The 24693-nt window shown below is 36.9% G+C and overlaps 1 protein-coding gene across 4 annotated transcripts in view; it reads right to left on the bottom strand.

Annotated features, from left to right (window-relative positions):
• LOC131672143 (uncharacterized) overlaps positions 1-24693 on the bottom strand; it is a 984265-nt gene that overhangs the window by 152785 nt on the left and 806787 nt on the right. For 3 of the 4 annotated variants that reach the window (XM_058949184.1, XM_058949166.1, XM_058949174.1), the window contains one exon: positions 22269-22464. In XM_058949184.1, coding sequence (XP_058805167.1) covers positions 22269-22464 — 196 coding nt within the window. Of the gene's footprint in view, positions 1-21468; positions 22064-22268; positions 22465-24693 lie in introns of those variants that run through there. The other variant, XM_058949194.1, reaches the window with a different exon arrangement.

The raw sequence follows: 24693 nt of genomic DNA, 5'->3' as shown, positions 1-24693 counted from the left end.
CCAAAAAGTTTTCAAGATGAAACTATTATGGATGAAAATGGTTTTCCTAATTATCGTCGAAGAAACACAGGCTCTACACATCAACGATCTAATGGTCATCAAGTTGATAACAGGTGGATAGTACCTCATTGTCCGCATTTATCAGAATTGTTCGATTGTCACATAAATGTTGAAGCAGTATCGAGTATTATGGCTGTAAAATATTTATATAAATACATATACAAAGGTCATGATGCTGCAACAGTTGTTATTCAAGATTCTGAAAATAGTGTATCGATTTATCACGATGAGATTTACCGATTTATAAATACTCGATATGTTGATCCTGTTGAATCAGTTTATCGTTTATTAAGTAAAACATTACAAGATAAAAGCCATACTATTATAAGATTACCTATACATTTACCCAATCATCAATCCATCATTATTTCAAATAACCCTGTAACATTAGAAACCCTAAATAGGGCAAGTAGTATGTTGTTAGATTACTTCAAACTAAATCTCGAAAATGAAATTGCAAGACAATATTACTATTCCGAAATTCCACAACATTTTACACATATAAAGAAAAAAAATGGCAATATAAGTAAATGGAGTACTAGAAAGAAACATTTTAAAGTCATTGGGCGCATGTATTCCCCAATTAGAATTATTTCATTTAAGAATGCTATTATTGCATGTAAAGGGAGCTGTAAGTTTTGAAAGCATAGCATAAGAACCGTTGATAACACCGTACACCCCACTTTCGTCGCAGCTTGCCTAACGTTAGGACTGATCGAAAATGACGAAGAATGGAAACTAGCACTAGAAGAAGGAACTAAATGGATGATGCCACAAAGACTGCGTCATTTATTTGTCCAAATTCTCATACATTGCCAACCACTTAATCCAGAAGAGCTGTGGAATCATTTCAAAAATCCAATTTCAGAAGATTTTTCTCGTCACCACGAAGAAAGTACAAGTCACAGATTAGCCTACTCTCACATCAATACCTTACTTAACAACGAAGGTCGTAGTTTAGCTGATGTTCCTACAATGGACCAAACAGTCGATACAAATTTTTGATTCCAGATCAATCGAACGAAAACTATCCATTATATGTTAACAGAACTGACATATCTTTAGAACAAATGGCAAATATAGGACAGCAACGTTATAATACATTAAATTCTCAACAAAAAGAAATAGTTGACATAGTTTTCGAAGCGGCTTACAATTTACATTATATAGGTCCTAGGTGCATTTACATGGATGGTCTAGGAGGATCGGGAAAAACGTACGTTTATGAAACTATATATTATAAATTAACGTCAGAGAACATTAAAATATGTTCGATGGCATTTACCGGCATTGCAGCTACATTACTTCCAAATGGAAAGACTGTACATAAAACTTTTGGCTTACCAGTACCTCTGTTTCAAGATTCTTCTTCTAATATCAAAGCACAATCTCAAGAAGCTTAAATATTAAGAGAAACTGATGTATTTATTTGGGATGAAATTTCAATGGCTCCGAGATACGCATTAGAAATCGTAAATAAAACTTTACAAAATTTTATGGACAATAATTTGCCATTTGGAGGAAAAATTATAATAGTAGGAGGAGATTTAAAGCAACTGTTGTCAATTAAAGTTCGAGGAACTCGAAGTGAAATATTAAGCCTTTGCGTTGTATACAGTAAAGTTTGGAAATATTTCACCAAATTGTCACTAACTGCAAACATGAGAGTTTTACCAAATGAAATAGAATTTTCCAAATTTTTATTAGATATTGGCAATGGAACATTGAATGATCAAAATGATTGTGTAAATCTTCCTGAACATTGTATACTTCCACCAACTTCTAACATAATTAATGATATATTTGGTATATTAATGAAAGAAAACAAGTTCCAAGATATGTGTAAATGCGCTATATTATCGGCTAGAAATGTTGACGTAGATGACATTAATAAACAAATTACTAACTTATTAAATAAATATTCTGAACGTATATACACTGCCATCGATGTCGTTGTTAATAACAATGGTGAATTAGACGATCTTATTTTACCAGAACATTTGCACAATTTAAATTCAACAAGTTTATCTCCTCATGAATTACGCTTAAGAAAAAATTGTATTATAATGCTCATCAGAAATATCAGTATTAATGAAGGTTTGTGTAATGGAACGAGATTGCTAATAATCGACTTATCAAACCATTTAATAAAATGTAAAATTTTAACAGGCGATAAAACTCACGAAGTTGTATTTTTAAATAGCATAACTTTGTATTCTGAATATGATTATCCATTTTCATTTAAGAGGAGACAATTTCCAATCAAACTGGCTTTTACAATGACAATCGATAAAGCTCAAGGACAAACTTTTAATAAAACGACTGTAGATCTTAGAAGAGACGTATTTAACCATGTACAACTTTATGTTGCAATGTCCAGAGTTCGATCTTGGGATTCTATTAAAATATACTTAGGAAATTATGTACAGTTAAGAAAAGTTAAAAATCTCGTGTACAAAGAACTATACCAAAAATAATTCACAATTTGCAAGTTATCCAAATTTCAATAAATTGCAAACTGTAAATTATTCTTGGTACTATAACGAGCGGCCAGACCCTCGTTATGTCTCTCTCTCCCCACACATAATTATAATTATTTTTGTATAAATATATTTGTCATATAATTATTTTACATGTATGGCAGCCAAAGGTAAGTCAGAGAGAGCGCTAATAGAGGGCGAGCTAGAGAGAGAGAATTCGGGAGGCCGGCGCGACGCGCGCGAGTAGGGGAGTGGGGCAGAAAAAAGCCCCGCGATAAGAACTCTCTCTTGTACCGGCGACTTCGAAGCACGTGGACGTGTGACGAGCAGATATACGCGCTAGCGACCTTTTGTGATCAGCGACTTTTTCCGTGGTGTTTCTGGCGAGTACGCGAGTGCCCACTCGGTGCGAGATTTGGTGTCGAGAGTGCCCCAGTGTTTTTGGCGAGCTAATTCCAGCGACTACGCGTGCGAGCCTTCAAAGCCGCCCGCCTTTTGACCGCATTCGAGTTGCGCACTGCGCGTCCTCGCAGACCACGTGCGAGGCCGAGAACACCGTCTCCAGGGCTGACTCCGAGACGTCATTGTAAGTACCACCTCGAATACGTGTCTCTCTCGCTAGCTTTTCGCCGCTCTCTCTCCCGCTTATGCTGCGCATTAACTTTGTACTATTCTCTGTAGTAAACTCAATGTTGCTCGTATATCTGTTTTCTTCCTCTGCGCTTCCTTTTTTACCTATCGTAAACAATCCCGTTCCGTCCGGCTTTCGTATCTGAATTTCGTGATCGCTCCAAAACGCCCATAGGACTACACGACGCTCTCCGCGGGCCAAGGTAACAGATGCTGCACCACGACGTTCCTGTTGCTGCTGGGTTAGGCTTTGCGTAGCCTATTACGAGGCCCACACCGAGCTGTTTTTAATTCCCTCGTAATTTATATAACGAGTGACCCGCGCTGGATCAAAACCCCGTTATAGTACTTACGTGCAATAACACGTTAATAAATGCGAGACTGAATAATATGTGGTGAATACTTCTAAATTATTTTTTAATAAATCTTTTTTATTAAATATAGTAATTACAATACATTTGAAAAAATAAAATTATAGCGCACGTAGCGCGCTCATTGTTTTAGTCTATAAAAGGTTGTATGGAATAATATTCTACATTTTACATTAACAATTATTAAAATAAATATTATTCTACAATTTTTCATTTGATGAAATTGTATGACATTTTTCAATGCTTCGCATGTCTATTTGCAAGTTGTATAAACTGCCCTTGAATTCTTTGAAATTCGCTCCTTTTTAACCCTTTGAGCTGCTAAATAAATCAGAATTTTCAATTTTAACACCTATTCTATGATTCAAAATTTCGCTGATCCTTCACAATTTTGTAATTAGTCACCCATTAAAATTATGGGTATCAATCATTGTCCATTGTGAAAATTGATGATTATTCATTTATACATTAGAAATTACTCCAAATCTTGAGCGATCCAATCTTGAGGTTTTGCAAAATCCAATTTAAAGAAAATTCTGAAAATATCGAGCAATTATACATAGAATATGAAGCAACTTATATATAAGTATACTAAGAATTCTGAGAGGATTAAACCAGATTACAATTTGAGACTTCTAGCTAATCAAAGGTATTCATTTAATTTTATACAAAAGCTGGATCTTACTTCAATCATCCGTATCTTCAATCTTATTTATATCATTATCCTGTAATAAAATATGAATCATTTCAAAATATTTTACTTTTTTTATAATTATATATTTTTTCTTTATCAAAATTATATTGGTTGTCAATAGTGTCATCCGATATTACAAACCATTTTGTGCTTTTGTGTTTTTTAATACGTGTTTTTACTATTTTTCTTGTTTGGCCCACGTGAGAGGCGTTGCAATCACGACAATTTAACAGATAAACTACGTTGTTTTCATTGATTTTTTTGGTTCAATATTTACCTCGTCTAATGACACTAGATAAATTTCTAGAAATTTTTGGCATGACTTCAATATGAAGTTGTTTGAGTTTAAGTCAAATCTCTTTCAACATAAGGAATAGAAACTTTGTTAAACTTTGTGATCTATAATTGTCAGAAATGATATTTGTATCTCTTATTTTCATTAATTTTCTTTTAACAAACTTATAAATAAGATTGGTAGGGTAATTTGTTTTTGTGAGGATGCCTTTTGCTAATTGTAGGTTTGTATTGTCAAACTTAGTGTATGATAATTTTACTGTATTATGAACCAAGTTGTATATCATGACAATTATTTGGTTATATGGACGATTTGATTTATAGTTGAGCAACCTGCCAGAGAAAGTTGGTTTTTTGTACGAATTAGTAATAATCGTAATAATATTTTTCACAAATTAATGAAATATCAAGAAAACTAATAGTTTTGTTATTTTTATTACATTTACATTTTATGATGGACTAATGAATATTGTGTACTAATAAAAAATTGTTTGTCCAATAAAGTATCACCTGATAAGGTTAACATGGTTAAAGACACGTTGTAAATACAAAATACTTGTGTGTATATTCCTTTTTACGCCTTTGATTCGGGGAGATCAAAAAGATAAAATAGAAACTGTTTTATAATTATGATAGTTTACGTTTGAACCTCAAGGAGGCCAGACGCGTTATTTGCGCTCTGCTCTCTTGAAAGTAAACCTATAAGCCAACTAAGTAAAGTAATAGTTTGCAAATCAAATGTAGAGACTATACAAACCACTAACCTCATAATAAAGGGGCATAACAGTCAAAAAATGGAAATGAAACCAGGGGACGATATGTCTACCCCAACAACGAACCAAACGGAAAAATGGATACGTGGAAATTATAAAAGGCTACGTACCAGCCCAGGAGAATAAACTTCCAATAAAAAACAAGCGCAATTAACAGATTACTGGTTAAGCCAATCTGTAAATAGATTTTCTCTACTGCAATAAATTGACAATGAAAATCAAAGTCAACGAGAAAATTGTAAAGCCCAAGGAAGATAACATCACACAAAACAAAGAACCCTCGATCTTTGTCTGTTATGTAAAGAACATGTGTCCGCTGGAAAACGTTCTTAACACGGTAGCCAAGGACAGTTACACTTTGAAAGTGTTAGCTAACAACAAAGTGAAAACACAACCGACGACGTCCGAAAAATACCTACCGATCGTAAACGTATTAAAAGAGAAAAACACTCAATTCTACACCTATCAGCGCAAAGAGGACAAAGGTTTCAGAGTCATTCTGAGAAGTGTGCATTCATCAATCGATATTGATGACATTAAAAAAGCTATTGAAGAATACGTACATAAAGTGATAAGTATTCGCAATATGCTACACCGAGTTACAAAACTTCCGATACCATTATTTACTGTTAAAATTGAACACAACCACAATAGCCAAGAAATATATAAAATTAACAGATTATTAAATACAGTAATTAAATTTGAACGACTAAACGTAAAAAGAGACATCCCTCAATGTCAAAACTGCCAAGAATTCAGGCACACAAAAAACTGCTGCTATAAAAGAGCGGTATGTGTCAAATGTGCACAAAATCACAAAACAAAGGAGTATTCAATCGAAGAAAATTTAAAGAAATAACACGTGTAAATTGTAAAAGTAACCATACAGCAAGTTACAAAGGATGTTCAATTCGTAAAGAATTACAAAAAAATTATTTCCCAGATTAAGAGTTAAAACGGTTACAAAAAACAATAGCTAAGCTCCGCCTAATTTAAATACAAACGAAAGGAGAGTGAAATCAAACATATCATATGCCAAAGTAACATCAAATCAAAATAAACAGAATATGACAGAGGAATCAAAACAAGCAAACAATCAGTCAGAAACAAATAATCACATTAAAGAAGAATATACATATAAATTCGAACATATGATGGAAAAACTAATGCAAAGGATGGACACTATGTTAAATATGTTAGCAACATTAGTGAGTAAATCACCATAATGAATTCACTGAATATAAGTATCTGGAACGCAAACGGATTAATGCAGAGATTTCTAGAATTAAAAGCATTTTTAATCTACGAAGATATTGACATCATGTTAATAAAAGCAACATATTTTACCAACAAAAACTACCTACATATTCCAAATTACACTATATATAACACAAATCACCCACTGAACAAAGCCCATGGAGGAACAGCGTTATTGATTAAAACGAAAATAAAACATTTTCATCACACACACTCAAGTGAAATTTATATTTAAGCAACTAGTATCATCATGAGCGACAGCAACGGTCCCTTTACAGTATCAGCTGTACGAGGTCTGTCCGGAAAGTATCGGGCCTACCTTTTTATTTTCGTGCTAGCGTTATTCTTTATTATCTGGTGGGTGGCATCCTTCAAAGTAATCCCCATTTGATTGAATAAGATGGTTCTATTGATGTTTCCACTTTTCAAAACAGTCCTGGAACTCACTTTTAGAGATAGCCTTAAGTACACTCCTTCCATTGTTTTCAACCGTTGTTTTGTCATCGGTGTACTTTCAGTCGTTTTTTTAGTTTTGGAAACAGCCAAAAGTCACAAGGGGCTATATCGGGACTGTATAGAGGTTGTCGAAGCAATACGATATTGTGTTTGCTCAAAAACTGCTGCACAAGATTGGTCTTGGCGATTCAGAATGCTTCCACTGTGAAGATTGTTGTTTTGTTTCAGGATCATAACCATAAACCTATGATTTATCACCTGTAATAACTTTTCTAAGTACATTATCATCATTATTGACCATTTCCAGATTATCCAAAGTGATTTACAACGAATGTTCTTCTGCTCTGCTGTGAGCAATTTTGGGATGAATTTCGCACACACGCGTTTCATTCCTAAATTTTCGGTTTAAAATTCTAAAATGATAGTTTTTGGTGTCCCAAGGTCTTCTTCCAGTTTTCGCAGTCATACGATGATTTTGTTCGATTGCCAGACGCACCCGCTCAATATCTGCGGTTTTTGTCGTCGAAGGTCGGCCGAAACGAGAATCACTATCGACAGAAGTGCGACCATCCTTGAACCGTTTATACTACTCTTTTATTCGTGTTTTGCTCATACACTCGCTTCCGAAGGCCATTTGCATAATTTCAATAGTTTCCGAACTCGTTTTTCCGAGTTGAAAGCAAAATTTGATGCAAATTCGTTGATCTTGTTATTTAGTCATTTTTGACAATATCAAAATCCGACGAACGCTGTAAACTGTAAACAAAGACACGCTGCGCATGAACCATACGTCCGGCAGGTGTCAGTAAGTAACCAATAGATTCGTCAGGCTTTACTGTTGACGTTTCTGTCCGGTAGAGGTCGCTCGAGCACTATGGCGCGAAGATATAAACGTAGTCCCGATACTTTCCGGACAGACCTCGTATACGATCAATGGCACGAAATATCTTTATTATTTTTTTTTTATTTACTCCTAAGATACTTTACAATCTGTCGACATGAAGACAATAAGTAAATTTTTATAACCGTATGATTAATTTACATGGATACAGAAGATTACTCCAGTGAGTATTCTTACTAGTTCTGAACATTATCGAGACATTGTACAATAATTTATTTAAACTTTCATTATTTTACGTTTCTTGAGTCTGGTGTTTTTGATTGAATCTTTGAGAAGTTTGCCGATATGTTCTTTTGTGTGGTTTTGAAGTCTAGTATTGTATTTTGCGTAGAAATTTTTAACTTCTTTTACTGTTGGAATCTTTTGATTCTTTTGAATGATTTCGTTTGGGACAAACCAAGGCGCTCGTACAATATTACGAAGTACTTTTGATTGGAATCTTTCCAGAATTTCAACGTTTGATTTTGAAGAAGCACCCCACAATTGAATGTCGTAGGTCCATATTGGTTTGAGTATAGCTGTGTATAGTAACAGTTTATTTTCGATTGTCAGCTCCGATTTTTCTCTTATGAGTCAGTACATTTTCTTCCATTTTAATCCTAACTGTTTTCTTTATGTAAATATGTGCTCTTCCCTTGTTAACCTTCGATCTAAGTGTATACCTAAGTATTTTACCCGTTCGCTTTGAGGGATGTAGTTGTCATTTAATTTAATACGTGGACAGGTGTCTTTCCGAAGAGTAAATGTAGTGTGTATTGATTTTCTCTCGTTTACTACAATTTTCCACAAGTTAAGCCAGTAATGTAAATGTTGATTTATGTATTCCTGTAATATTTGCAAGAGTGGGTCAGCCACCGTGCGCCTTGGGCTGGTCTCTGCTAATTTTTTCTGGGTTCTTTCTCAATAAAGAAAGCCGGCGCTGACTTTCAGAGGCCGAAGTTCGCATTTCAGAATTTTAAACCGAAAATTTAGGAATGAAACGCGTGTGTGCGAAATTCATCCCAAAATTGCTCACAGCAGAGCAGAAGAACATTCGTTGTAAATCACTTTGGATAATCTGGAAATGGTCAATAATGATGATAATGTGCTTAGAAAAGTTATTACAGGTGATGAATCATAGGTTTATGGTTATGATCCTGAAACAAAACAACAATCTTCACAGTGGAAGCATTCTGAACCGCCAAGACCAAAAAAAGCACGTTAAAGTCGGAGCAACGTTAAGTCAATGTTGATTGTTTTTTTCGATTGTGAAGGTGTTGTACATCACGAATATGCACCAACAGGTCAGACAATCAATAAAGAATACTACGTTCAAATTTTGAAACGTTTGCGTGATGTAGTAAGAAGAAAATGGCCGCACTTTTGGGAAAGTGGTGACTGGCTTCTCCATCACGATAATGCGCCAGCACATTCATCCAATCTTGTGCAGCAGTTTTTGAGCAAACACAATATCGCATTGCTTCGACAACCTCCATACAGTCCCGACATAGCCCCTTGTGACTTTTGGCTGTTTCCAAAACTAAAAAAACCGCTCAAAGGACACCGATTCGATGACAAAACAACGGTTGAAAACAATGGGACGAGTGTACTTAAGGCTATCCCTAAAAGTGAGTTCCAGGAGTGTTTTGAATAGTGGAAACATCAATGGAACCGTGTTATTCAATCATGTGGGGATTACTTTGAAGGATGCCACCCACCAGATGATAAAGAATAACGCTAGCACGAAAATATAAAGGTAGGCCAGATACTTTCCGGACAGACCTCGTATATCGCTTCTTCATTTATAGAGTGACAGTAGCGGAACTTAAATCTCGATTATCCAATTTGCAAACTAGTGGATCCCTAAGAACCTTTTCCGTAAAGGAACTCAACGATAAGCCTGAAAAGGAAGGTCACTGAAACCTTCCAATGGGTAAGAATATGTTACGGCGCCAGACCATCGTATTTGCTTGAGACATTAGATGTTAGAAATGTCTTCAACTCCACCAGGTGGGAGAAATAAAAACCAGACGTAAACCGACTAGCGACGGCGTACAAGAAGGAAAAGCCGATACGCTAGAAAACTATGCGTAGAAGTAGAGCGGGTCCCCCAGGGACTTAGCTACAAGATTGTAACCAAGAAATTAGAGGTCTTAGGTCCTTCCGAAACAAGAGATAGAGACACCATGAACGCACTAGTAGACAGACTTTTTCTAAACCAAACAGAGACGGGTGACAATACGGGTAATCAAGAGATGACACACAGGCGCCCATTCGGGATTCGTTCTGGACATGTATAACGTGGTCTTGCGGGCTGATACCTTTTCCAGATGATGGAAAACAGCCAGAATGGTTCTCCTACGTAAAGAAAAAGGTGAACCAAATAGTCCGTTTTTCTATAGCTCCTGAGCTAAACACCACCAGTAAACTGTACGAAGCGCTATTGAAACGTGGTAAAAAAAGTCATAAGTGTATTATGTACATGAATCGTGTGAGACTCTCTCGCCACGTAAAAATCACTTACACTACAAGTCTTGCAGGCATCAGTCATTCTGCCTATAAAATATACTTATGGAAAAACTGTTTAATACATACATGTATACTTAACAATTATAACGTTGAGTTCAAAATCCCAAATGCACACAAAGTCCGCAGGAAATACACGACAAATTGTTAAATTTAATAAAAAATTGGTAAATACTTGATAAAAATTATATAAAACTGAAGCAATAGCGAAAAATTGTATACAGTCCAAAACAAGTTTGTGCATAAGCATTTTTGCGGGAAGCAGGATTGATAACTTAATTCCCATGTCGGTCGGGGAGATAAAGGTGTGGACCAGGAGGGTGGTCAATAAATTAGGGGTGACCCTAGATACGAAATTTACCTTCTGGCCGCACATACAAAAGACAGCAAAAAAGGCGGTTAAGAGAACTTCCGTTCTTAATCGTTTTATAACAAACACATTTGGATCGAAACAATGGAAGAGACGACTATTGATGCTTATGACCCATCCGATCGTGCTGTACAGGGCGGAGGTGTGGACTGACCCGTCGGGGGCTAAGAAATACAGGAATCGACTGACGAATGTACAAAAAAGGAAGTATTGAGAATTACTTGCGCTTACAGAACGGTTACAGCCGAGGCTGATCAGATGGTGGCGGGCGTTATCCCGACAAACCTACTCGCTGGAGAACGAAAACGAACGAAACTGTGTTCGAACGAAACAAGCACGTGATAACGAGGGTAGGTCAGAAAGTCCTTAGAAAAACCAAGAGATGGCGCTCAAAGCATCCCAACTTATATTGCACCAGCAAGCGTCACTATTAAATAGACTGCCACCGAAGTTTCAGCCAAATCCATCAAGTAGTTCTGTTTTTATTGTCGACCAAAGTGAACAACTTTTGTTTCTTGTTAACAATGGAAAAAAGTGAGATGCGAGCGGTGATAAAATATTTCTAATTAAAAGGCCTTACACAGAAGGAAATCAAAGCTGAGTTAGATGTAGTTCCTGGTGTATCTGCCCCTGTATTTGCAACTGTTTACAATTGGGTAAATAAATTTAAACGTGGCTATACATAGACTGTCTATGAACATCATTCAGGCCGTCCTCTAGACGTGAGCACTACGGAAATGATTAATAAAATCCTCGACATAAAATTGCGCGATATGGTTGAGGCCACAGGGATTTCAAAAGGTACAGTCATTTCGATTTTCATGAGAAATTTGACATGAAAAAAATATCGGCAAGATGAATTCGGGTGCCGCATTTGCTTTCAGTCGAGAACAGACGCAGTCGAATGGTGGCCACTGAGGCCCTCTTGGCGCGTATCCACCGTAATCCAGACGACTTTCTGCGTCGATTCATAATCGTAGATGAAACATGAATACACCACTATATATAGACTGTCTATGAACATCATTCAGGCCGTCCTCTAGACGTGAGCACTCTGGAAATGACCAATAAAATCTTTAACATGGTGTTGAGTGACCGAAGAATAAAATTGCGCGAAATAGTTGAGGCCACAGGGGTTTCAAAAGGTACGGTCATTTCGATTTTGCATGAGAAATTGGACATGAGAAAAATGTTGGCAACATTAATGCCGCGTTTACTCCCAGTCAAGAGTAGATGCAGTCGAATGGTGGCCGCTGAGGCCTTCTTGGCGCGCATCCACCGCAATCCAGACGACTTTCTGCGTCGATTCATGATCGTAGATGAAACATGAATACACCACTACACTCCTGAAACGAAGAAACAGTCAAAACAGTGGATTGTGAAAGGTCAACCAGCTCCAAAGAAGACGAAGACAGTGAAAATTGGCTGGCAAGGTTATGGGCCACAGTTTTTTGGGACGCACGTGGGATTATCTTCATCGGCTATTTAGAAAAATAACAAACAATCACCGGAGAGTATTATGCGTCGTTATTAAACCGGTTAAACGAGAAAATAAAGGAAAAACGTCCTCATTTGAACAAAAAAAAATTCTGTTTCATCAATACAATGCACGAGTACACACTTGCTTAGATTCAATAGCTAAAATTAAGGAATTGAAGTTCGAATTATTAAACCATCCATCGTATTCACTAGATTTGGCTCTTAGTGACTTTTTTCATTCCAAAACCTAAAAAAGTCATAACACAAACAAATGGCTATTTTGAGGAACTTCGAAAATTATTTTTTTCTAAAGGCTTAAAAAAACTTGAAGGACGCCTGGAAAAGTGTATGAAGCTAAACGGAGATTATGTTGAAAAATAAAAAAATCTACCATAAAAATTTGTTTTTCTATCTTTTACTAAGGAATTATTGATCCATTCTCGTAAAATGGAAGCTGCGAAAGAGGAGATAACCAGGACGACAATGGACTGAAACGAACGATCTAGGACGAGCACAATCAGCACATGGACAAGATATTTTATTGACGACCTGAGGCCGTGGAAAGAAAGGAGATTCTAGGAAGTAAACTTTTTCGCGACTCAGTTTCTTACCAACCATGGGTACTCTAGGAAATATTTATTCAACAGAGGGAAAGTTAACAGCTTTGACTGTAAATACTGTGGATACAAAAGAGATGATGGACATATTTTAAAGATATATATATATATATATATATATATATATATATATATATATATATATATATATATATATATATATATATATATATATATATATATATATATAGCACATATTTTTTACGTGTAACCACTGAAACGAGAAGAGACAAAGACTGCAGACGAGACTTGGAAACATCACGCCCAATAACATCGCGGCAAAGATGCTATTTATTCAACAGAGGGAAAGTTAACAGCTTTGACTGTAAATACTGTGGATACAAAAGAGATGATGGACATATTTTAAAGATATATATATATATATATATATATATATATATATATATATAGCACATATTTTTTACGTGTAACCACTGAAACGAGAAGAGACAAAGACTGCAGACGAGACTTGGAAACATCACGCCCAATAACATCGCGGCAAAGATGCTGCAAGACAAAAACCGCTGGACGATAACCGCTACTTACGTTGAGGCTAACTTATAAGGGAAGAAGGTGAATGGATGCCTAGAAGCCGACTAAAAGACGAGAGCATCTGAGAGTAAATCGTATGAATAAATGCAAATAGATGAATGTAATGATACGGGACTTGACGAAAAAGAGAGAACAGGGCGTGATCCTTCAGCAGAAAGTTATGCTAACGCATTTCCCTTGTGGAGAACAGAAAATTGTGGATATTACTTTTGCTTGTCCTAACAATCAATTGCCGGACCTGAGTCTGAGGCAGTCGGTCAGTCCGGCACACGGCGAGAAAACGCGACAATGAGCTTACCTACTGACGTACTCGATCATGCTAAATCTATGAGGATTTGCCTACTTTTTAACCACAAAATAATAATAATAATAATAATAATAATAATAATAATAATAATAATAATAATGCGGCGGTGATCACGGAGAGATCTCCCGAGCTGGCGCAGCTGACGTTGAACCAGACCATGAGACGAGTTGGACAATGGATGACAGAACACGGACTGCAACTCTGAACTGAAGACGCATACAGACGATACTACTCATGAGAGTGGGTACATACGAAACGGAGACCAAGGAGGAAGTCAAGTACCTTGGGGTAACCCTCGATACGAAGCTGACCTTCTGACCTCACATACAGAAGACAGCCCGAAAAGCGGCAGAGAGGATAGCATCCTTGAGCCGCCTAATGGCAAACACGACGGGACCGAGACCAGGAAAGCGGTGACTGCTAATCGCGACAGCTCACTCGATCCTCTTATACGGCGCGGAAATATGGGCAGATTCCTTGAAGACAAAGAAGTACTGTAAGACAATGACGATGGTACAGAGACAGGGCGCTCTGCGAATCGCTTGCTCCTACCGAACAGTCTCTGCGCAGGCTGTCCTGGTGGTGGCGAGCGTAATACCCGTGGATTTTCTTGCCTCTGAACGCAAAAGGATCTATGGGAGCAGCGCAGACATAGGACGAAAGAACGCGGCAATCGTTGAACGCGAAAGGACGATCGACATGTGGCAAGACCGATGGACAGAAGAACGAGGTAGCAAATGGACGAGACGACTGATACGGGACGTGAGACCGTGGCTTGGAAGGAATTTTGGTGATGTGAATTTTTACATCACCCAGCTCTTGACGGGCCACGGGTACTTTCGACGGTACCTCCACAATATGAACAGAGTACGAACACCCGACTGCAAGTATTGTGGACACGAACAAGACGACGCGGAACACACGTTTTTTGGGTGCGACCGCTGGACAAGACTCAGACGAGAACTAGAGACAACAGTTGGCAACATCACCCCCGATAACATTGTAGAGGTGATGCTGCATAAACCCGAATGGTGGCGTTTAGTCGCTACCTATACGGAAACCATACTAAGACGTAAGAACGCGGACGACTGTCTGAAGGACGACTGAGCAGACGAATTGACGCGACGTAAAGACGCACGGTGAAACGATACGAACGAACGAACACAGACAGAACCCCCAGTCAGAAGTAATATCAACATAGTCCCTGGCTGGGGGAAGGACAACAAGGGATGGCGGTTTAGTGGGTAGGCCTGTCTTTTTTTTGGGGAGTCCCACATACCTCCTTAGATATCAAGACTAAGGGGAATCCGTAAAAAGGATTCCGCAACTCCTTGTAAAAAAAAAAAAAAAAAATAATAATAATAATAATAATAATAAAACAGCACGGAAGACGCTGATGAAAGCAAAACAGGACAGCAAGACGCGATGTTGGAGGAAGCTCTGCGAGGAGGTTAACGAGGATCCCTGGGAAACCGGATACAAGATCATGACCGGCAAACTAGGGACCCAAGTTCCACAGGAACTTAAAGAAGCCGAAACAGCAGGACGGATTGTTGACGGATTGTTGACGGATTCTTGACGAATTGTTTCCGATGCACCCAATTAGGACGAACGTGACGAACGACAAAACTACAGTCGATTAAATAAAAATGAAAAAGTGCAACGATTTCTGAAGTTACTTATTCGTTTTAATAGTCATAATAAAACTCTTGAGAAAAATTAAGGAAGCCAGAAAAAAAGCTTTTGGAGAGAGAGCTTCGAAATGATCGGGTAAGAAGTTTTTTAGGATAAAAATTGAAGGAACTATGCTTGCTCAAAGTCGGAGAAAACATTAATTACCTGTTCAAAATTATTAGCCGGCACAGTAAGTAAGTATATCATCTTATTCCATATGAAAAATCTACTACTCCAATTTTCAGACCCTAAAACTCACGCGCATGTGCAGAATCTCAATTTTTAGTGTTTTTAGTTTTTTGATCATGTCTCTGTCAATTTTTATTTAAAAAAATTTTTTTTTCCAAATATTAGGGTTTTTATGACCTACAAAATTATCAGACTCAAAAATTTTTTTGGCGCGAAATTCAAATTTTATAAACGTAGTATCTCTGGAAAAAATATATTATATGTCTTTTTACTCTAGTGAATCTTTGACTATACGTAAGTTTGGTGACATTTGGGCGACACGACCTTCTCGTTTCCTACAAGCTTGTTAATTTAGACTTGTTAGTCAACAGAATATCCCATCGATACGTTGATGCACTAAATAAAACATACAATCGCTGCGCAATTCCAAAGAAATTTATCGCATCAAGATACTGGTCCACGCTACATTCTCCTATCAAGTTAAGCGAATGACCAACGCAAGGAACACAAAAAGTTAATTTATTTTTTTATGCAAGCTTGAAGACCAGAATATTACCTGAAATATTTGCAGCGTTATCAAAGGTCTGGGCTATACAATTTTTAATATTGATCTTGTGTGTTTTCAATAAGTTTAAAATAACATTTTCAAGTGACTTGCTAATTTGATTTTGAATCTGCGTGAAACAGAAGAAACGTTCACAAACATGATTATCTAAGTAATTGCGAAAAATTATAAATAGCTGATCAACATTAGATATGTCCGGAGTAGAATCGCCTATAAGACCCTAATACTTTGCACTTTTTATTTCACGTATAATAGAATTCATTACTTTGCTTGCCATTAATTCAACAAATTCTTCATAAATGGTCTTACAAAGGAACCATCTCAAACCAACTCCATCGATTTTAATGATTTTTGGATATGTTGTAATACTCAAAAAAATATTCGATACATTTTTATCCGCTGACGTCCAATTTTAAGGGGTGAAATATACCCTTGAAAACAACCTCTATGGTTCTCTCAAATACACCACTGAAAGATGGTTTTTTTAATATATCTTTGCATCTAATCAATATTTTTAAATAAAAGCAACGCCAAAATATTTCTTATAAGTAGGTGCTTCTACTGATTTAACTTTAGCATCAAGATATTCATTAGATGCAGATGTATATTAAAAAACCATCATTGTCAACCGATAAAAAAAACACGCGTCGAACATTTTTTTCGAGTATTACAACATATCTAAAAATTATTAAAAATTAACGGGGTCGGATTGAGATAAATATGATACTTTGACGAATCCTTGACGAGCATATTATGAAAGATGTCAAAAATGATGAAAATACACGAAGTTAATCAATCTAATATATATAATTATTCTTGTCTACTAGACAAAAATATTTGAACAAAAATAGGGAGAAGCCAACTAAAATAAATTAAAATCTTTCCAGATGCAAACGTAGAGGTTACTTTTACGATGATCAAATTAGTGAGTTAAAAATAACTTTAGTCAGAATCAAGAATGGTCTCAATGCTACACATCCCAAATAACATTAAGTGCGGAAAAAAGAAATATCTTCAAGATCTTTTAGACAATAATAATATCCTAAAGGAATATCGTTATTTTTATGAAGATTTGATTAAGTAAAACGATATGTAATAAATCAAGCTGTATAAATAAAATTAAGTATGTAAATGAAATGCAATTGAATTTGTTAGATTCACAAAAATCTATACTTGTATATCACTTGTATTTTATTCAGAAAAAATATATAATATTTCTTTAAAAATTCAAGTTGTACAAGGTCTGTCCTAAAAGTATCCGGTCTATGTTCATATCTTCGCGCGGAGAGGCTCTCTGAGATGTACTCTTCAGAGGTGACCTCTGAAGGGTACGAACGTCATCAGCAGCTCTTAACCTTCTCGTCAGTAGTCCGATACCGATGAAACGTTTTAGTTCCCGTGTAATGTGTATTTGTTTACAACGTCTTTTTTGTGTTTGTCGCAATTAGTTTATTGCTAAAAGTAGCAATACAAACCGAACAGTGAATTTACATAAAATTTTGTTTTAATCTAAGTAAAAGTTATGCGGAAACTATTAAAATGTTGCAAAAGGCCTTGAAAGATGAGTGTATGGGCAAAACATAAATAAAAGAGTGGTATAGACGGTTCAAAAGTGACCGCACATCTGTTGACAGTGACCTCGTTCCGGTATGTTTTTTTCGATTATATGATTGTTGTGCACAACAAATATGGTCCCACTAGTCAGAAAATTAATAAAGAGTACTACGTTATAGTTCTAAAAATGACCATCAGTTGCCAGGTGCAATGTGTACATGCCAATGCTTGAAAGATTTTTCGAAATCTCCTAGGTGGATTAAAAGACGTCATAAGAACTTGTTTGTGATGGATATTAAACTTGCTTTCGCTAATAACCACTGGTACCTTGTTTTGGGAAAATAGTTGCCGATAAATATATAGGGGGTAGTGAGCAATAATAAAGGATGTGGTTTGTGATAAGGAACTTAACAAAATGAACTTTTATTAATAAACACAATAAGGTAATTAAATGTGAATCAATTGAATATTATTCCGAAATTTAACGCGAAGTAAAATTATGTAACCCAACCTGAACAATACAAATGAAACAGTTGTTTAATACGCAAAACGTAAGTCTCACGTGTGCTTAAGTTAGAGTGAACTTGCCTGAATAAGAGCTAAGCTCAGAGTGCTGCTGACTTTTCCGTCTTCCCATTAGCAACCTTTTCTTTTCTTTCCTATCTGTCCCGTACTACAGTAACGTCACGATCGTGGGTATGACCCATAGGGCCCAACGAACTATCAAAGCAAACTTGTGCTCTCTCTCTCTCTCTCTCTCTCTCTCTCTGTCATTAGCTTGTTCTCTCTCCTTGTTTTGCTTGTAGGCTGTCAATACAGACTTGAACTCGCCTTATGCATAGTTCGTATTGTCAGGATTCAGAGATCGAATTTTATCGGAAACGATGTCCGAATCGTTGGGCTCACCACCTAGGTTACTATCACACAGTAACCTTGCTGGTCATGACGAGCAAATACAAGAGGAGACTTCAACACTATACAAGTATTATTATCCTATCGAATTTTTCCTGTTTCTAATGCAATACCTCAATCATGATCGCGTCATCAGCAGCAGTTTCGATTCCCATTCCCCGCACATGCATTTGTCCACACTATTCGAGCTCACCCACAATCGTATATCAGTATATAGTTCGCTTCGCTTACAAATAATTGTACCAGTTAAGTGTAATACATTTTTCATAATGTATATCGAGTTACATAGTGATTGCGAACATACAAAAGATAAGAAACATTCAATCGCAATAACAAACATTATTCGCAATACTCTCTAACTCAGACTAAATCTTAGACTAATAATATAGGCTTCTTTCAGTTCGTTCGCATTATTATGATTATGCGGTCGTAAATTTGAATAGTATTCGAATTCGACTAAACGCCCGAAGATCTTTACGTTATTTCGAGAATCGCGCTCATAGATCCTTTACTCTCGACACATGTGACAGGAATTGAGCAGATGTTGAAAAGCAATACACGGTGAACCTGAACCCGAACCCAATCCAATGAAAGACGAAAGCCCAATGAAAGACGAAAACAATTAAAGAACAATGAGACAGTGGAAGAAGAGTAAGTAAGCCTCGACGTGAGCAGCGGCATATGCACCGATGTTTTATGATGGTTCGTCTTGAAGGCCACGCAGATTAATTTGTTTGTGTCTTGAGACTTGTGTCTCAGGTTGAGTTACATTTTAGCTATTTGCGGAGGACTGCCTAAACTCGATCCGTAACAAAATGCTTGTTCTGATCAATCTTTTCTTTTGGATGATACTGGAACAAAGACGAAGTATGAACTGAGCCGTTTTGAACCAGCACTAATCCACGCTTGTTTCAATCAATAAGTGCCATTAAGATTTGGCGTTTTTGAATCGAATACCTGATAACTGCTATAGCTAAAGGCATCCTGGCACTCTAGCACTCCTATAAATGAAGTTGGAGTAACGAGTCACCACGGAGTAAGTTGTGCGAAAATTGATCGATAGTTACATCCCCTTGAATTCCCTGCCATTAGCTTAAAGAAATAATAACACCTACTTTAGAAATATGTTGGTATGAGTGTGTCTTTTAATATATACCTTTTTGTCATACATATGCGTGTGCATGATATGAATGACGATGCCGCAGCGCTCTGCACTCTCTCATTATTGCGAATACATCTTTCAGACGAGTCGCAGATATTTTGCAGTTGTCCTTTCAAGCAGCGGTGCTTAAAATGAGCACGAAAGTACGAAACGAAGCAAGAGACAAATTAGGTAAATTTAATTGTGGGTTCTTACTGCGAGTCTAGATTAATAGAATGTTAATATATGTAAGCATGAAACGTCGTTCACTAACCAAAACAGAGACCAGTATTGGAATGCTGTTCCAAAAAGACAAGTGACCGCACTTGTTGATCACGACGGATAGTGAGGGAAAGAGATCAAGAACGAAAAAAAAGGATTACCCAGAGACGAAAACATGGTATGTGCACAAATAATTATATATCTATATAAAGTTAATCTATATTAACTCTGATATAAATAATTTTCTTAACTTGGATATGGTTTCTGTAGACAGTAATTGGACGCTTTAAACGATGACTGAGGGGAAAGATAGGAGTGTGTGCCGGCGGATAACTGTATCAACTATGGGGTGGCTTTGCTGAGTGAAGAGCGCCCGAAGAGCGATTATCCGGGTAACAAGTTACCTCCTATCGGTTTGCTCCGCAGAGCAATCAAACTCTAAATGAACACTGTTGCAGGAGACCCCATAACTGTGCACGACATGCTATATCTTGAATTCTCTTGGGATTTGTGGAATTCCAGAAGAAGAACGGGAAGTCCACGAGAAGATCAATTGCGCATATTTAATTCTTTTTTCTCTCTTGAACCACTTATCATAGCTAGGCTAAGCAGTACTACTTGTTTGATTAATACTACTCTCTCCCTCCTTCACACGTACACCCAGCAGGATACGCTATCTTCCTAAATTCTTATTAAGAATTTCTTTCAAATTCACGTTTTCTATTCTCTATTGTGATTACTTTTTTATATACTTGCACGTCCTAGCGAATATCCATTCCTTAAAGTTCATTAGAGTACATTAAATAGGAAAACTGTATCGATTACCTGAGCACACACACACGCATGCACGATAAAAAACTGACGTGGTCATCTCTATAATTTCTAATTAAAAAATTATAGAAAAACATTTCTGTCGTTATATGTAGATGATTGAGATCTATCAGAAAAATGAATAGTGAAGTATGACAAATACAAAAAATTGCAGTAAATATCAATATATCAATATTTTTCCGACAAATGAGGAAACAAAATTTTAGGAAGTATTACAATAAAAAGGCTGCATAATGTTAGTTTTCATTCCAATTTCCGATAATCTAATTTAAAGACATAATCAAAATATAGGGGTATATTCTAATTAATCTTATGAGAATATAACAATCGATGGCCGATCTATAGAGTAGATCAATTTAAGAGACATGTCACGCGGTGCTTCAACTTCTTTAATAGAAATAGAGTCCAAACTATGAGCTTAGGTTGAGCGTGAACAAATTATCTGGTGCAGTAGATTCGGGAGGTACATTAGCTCCATTGGAACTAATAATGCTTGGCTGTACACCACCTAAGGAACGTCGAGCTATGGCGAGTGAGAGAGAATAGGAAAGACGATTGATCAACACCAATTATCAGTAAGCTCACATTTATTCCGCGTATAAATTCAATTATTATCGCTCGCTCACTCGCTTAACACACAAATTCACCGCTCCGGTTCATGTATGGTTGAACGCACCACGAACATTCGTGTAAACAATATCGAACGATCGCGGAGACACATGAAGAGGAAAAAGGCACGCCTAAGTTTCGAAAGTCCGCAAGGTGCCATGCAAATGATGTGCACCGGCATTCACTGTACGCCACGCTGATATTCGTGGAGAGAGTTGAGACAGGTGTACGTGACCTTCGGGAAGTTCTCCGGTTGTCTGGATGGCAAACGTGATAGACGACTTCCTGGTCGTGATAAATATTAAGGGCTGTTGTCTTGTCCTCGGCTCCTCTTCTAGGCTGCTGATCAGTGATTATTCCTGGATTACTAATAACACGGGGCTGCCTTCCATTAAACTTGCGTGCATCAAGACGGACTCAGCACAACTTGTCGATCACGCAGCGTGAGCTCTCGCACTTGACTTCCCCACCTAATCGCGCCTATTCAGTGTTGCCGGTTACGCATTTCAAATGCGGTTTTCGACGACACTATGTATCTCCTTCCCTTTCTTTCTCCATTTCGCTCTCTACCAGTTCTTCGCTATATCAGCCTCCTACCTCGCACGATACATGAACATAGCCTGAAACAAAGCGATATCAGGCATCGGTAATTAGTTCGCATGGTTTCAATGCCCGGTGCTGGTAAAGACAGAGGAGAGGCCCGAAGGTAGGATAGAGAAACAAACAGGGCGGGCTACGAAACAACCAACGTCCAATCACAGACTTTTTTACATATGATTCATGATAACAAGTATTCAAGTATCTCTGTTTTTAATTGATACATACCTATCCATACCGTCTTCAATAAGTCTTTTGGAAAATGACAATTTTTTAGGCTGCGTCATCGGCGAGTTTAATAAATCCTCCGTATTTGGCAATATCTGTGCACAGTCTGATTCAAAATTTAATGAAAACTCGTTATCACATTTATCACTAGAATTTCTTGAAGAATCATCTGACTTAAACGTAGTACGAGAGATTCCTGAAAAAAAAAACATATTCAATCTGTATAATGTTCTAATCTATTCTCATTATAAAAAAATTCAAAAAGAAGACTAAAAATAAGTATAAGACATGAGAATTTATATATAAATATGTATATGTATATTTATACATATACACTGTGACGGTAAACGTCAAATTAGCGCTGATAATCTAACTTAATTGCTGCATCTGAGGGCAGCACCTACCGGGGGAACGAAATACGTAACGAAGGAATTCGGCACGCGAGCAGACGGAACGCGCGCGATTGAAACCGAACTAGTGAAGCACTGGCCATCATTACGTTCGCTCGCCTTTGTTTCGCTAACGCCGATTTACGTGCCGCCGATACCGAGAGTCTTCAAAAGCACGTGCCAGTGGTCCAGAGAAGTGCCAGGATAGTAACTGCCGTTGACGTGGTGCCACACACCCGCAGAGAGAAGGAGCACGAGTCGCTGAAGGAGAGTGTGTGAGGTTTCGCCATCGAGGGCGAAACCGTGTGTGCGCGCATTCGCGACCGGCGACAAACAAACAAAAACAATCCCGCGCAGTGTGTGACTGTCGTTTTCTCCGTACGCCTGCAATAATAAGGTAAGCTGGCCAGCTTAATTTCGCGATCGCGGTTGCATGGTTAACGAATAAATTATCGTATCCGAAGCGTGCATGTAACAGCTCTAATAACAAAGAGCAGTGAGCGTCCCGACACTGTGCGTTGTCGATGAGCGAGCGTCGATGTAAACAAATACGCGGGCCGACCTTATGTAGTATTTGAGTGATAATAAAAGGTTCTGTTCGTGTTGCTAACAAGTGTTTTTCGACTCGCTTAATTCTTATTGCTTCCACTCACTTTTTCCTAGATTAGATAACTTATTGGTTGACTGACGCCTGTCTTCACATGCACTCCGGACTGCATTTTGAGCATAGATAATTACTTTCGCCCCTTTGATTTAATTGCGCGAATAAATAATAATTAAACGGTTTTACCTCGTTACAACACATTTATATTTATATTTATATATGGGACGATCCATGTCAACCGGATCACTGCTGTGTCCAAAATTTGCTTGAAATTGATCAAAACACAAGTGTGAATTTTTTCGAATTCCTTTGAGCGATTTTTTGCTTTTTGGATTTATCGGATTGTTTGAAAAATTAAAAAACTTCCCAAGATCTTTTACAAAAATTTGATGAATTTCAAGTAATTTTGTTCCTTAAATTGTTTTTCCAAAGTCATTTCCTTCTGAGTAAAAGAATCGCAAAGTTTTTTATTTTTGAAAATTTTCAAAAAATTCTAACTTTTTTATTTTTTATTTTAGCGAAAATGGTCTGTGTTACTTTTTTGTAGAAAATGAGCCAGATTTTCAATAAAAAAATATGAAATATTAATTTTTTTAACATTTATTACTAAAAATTTGAAAAATAAAATTTTTTGTTTACGAGTTTGTCTCTTGTAGCCGCCATATTGGAGCCGCCATGTTGGATTTTGCAAAGGCCAGCCACACAGCATCAGAAAGTAGATATCCTAAGCTTTAAAATAAGTCGTTGCACGATTTTTTTGGTCACATCAAATTTTGGACACAGCAGTGATCCGGTTGACATGGATCGTCCCATATATATATATATATATACATATTTATATGTATATGTACATATATACATATATATATATATATATATATATACGGTGATCCTTTTTGATCTACGAATCCAAATATCTTCTAAAATACTCTATCTACAAAAAATGGTTCAAACAAAAGTTGTTCAGGACAAAAGAGAACATTGGAATGCACCATTAGCTTTGGCATTGAGATTTATTTTGAAGGTAATTTCAAGCTCAAGGTCATTTTTTGTAAATAGCAACCCCTATTTTTTACTGCAGATTTGAAAAGAGCGAAAAATTGTATGTAAAAAATGTCTTATGCAGAATAAGCTGTTGTGATATTTAAAAGTTCAAGAATGAAGGCCAAATGTCTAAATAACGATTTGGTGACTTATCCTTCAATTATCATAGTTTGACGATAGAAAAAATGTTTAAAGTAAACTTTAAAAAGTCCAGAACCTGCAAAAGTCTAAGCGGTCTTGACCATCTTGACCATGAGTTATATCTGGATCCAGATGAACAGCTGCTAAAATTGTTAAAGCTCGTAGGTCATTTTAGTTTCACTGATGACGAAGATATCCATTTCGAACCTTTTAATTTTGTTAGTTACATTTCTTATTATTATATCAG

This window comes from Phymastichus coffea, unplaced genomic scaffold, assembly GCF_024137745.1.
Source record: "Phymastichus coffea isolate CEN01 unplaced genomic scaffold, Cenicafe_Pcof_1.1 PCOF00011, whole genome shotgun sequence".
Taxonomy (NCBI): domain Eukaryota; kingdom Metazoa; phylum Arthropoda; class Insecta; order Hymenoptera; family Eulophidae; genus Phymastichus; species Phymastichus coffea.
Note: the sequence above shows the minus strand (reverse complement) of the source record. Positions and strands in the feature narration are given on the sequence as shown.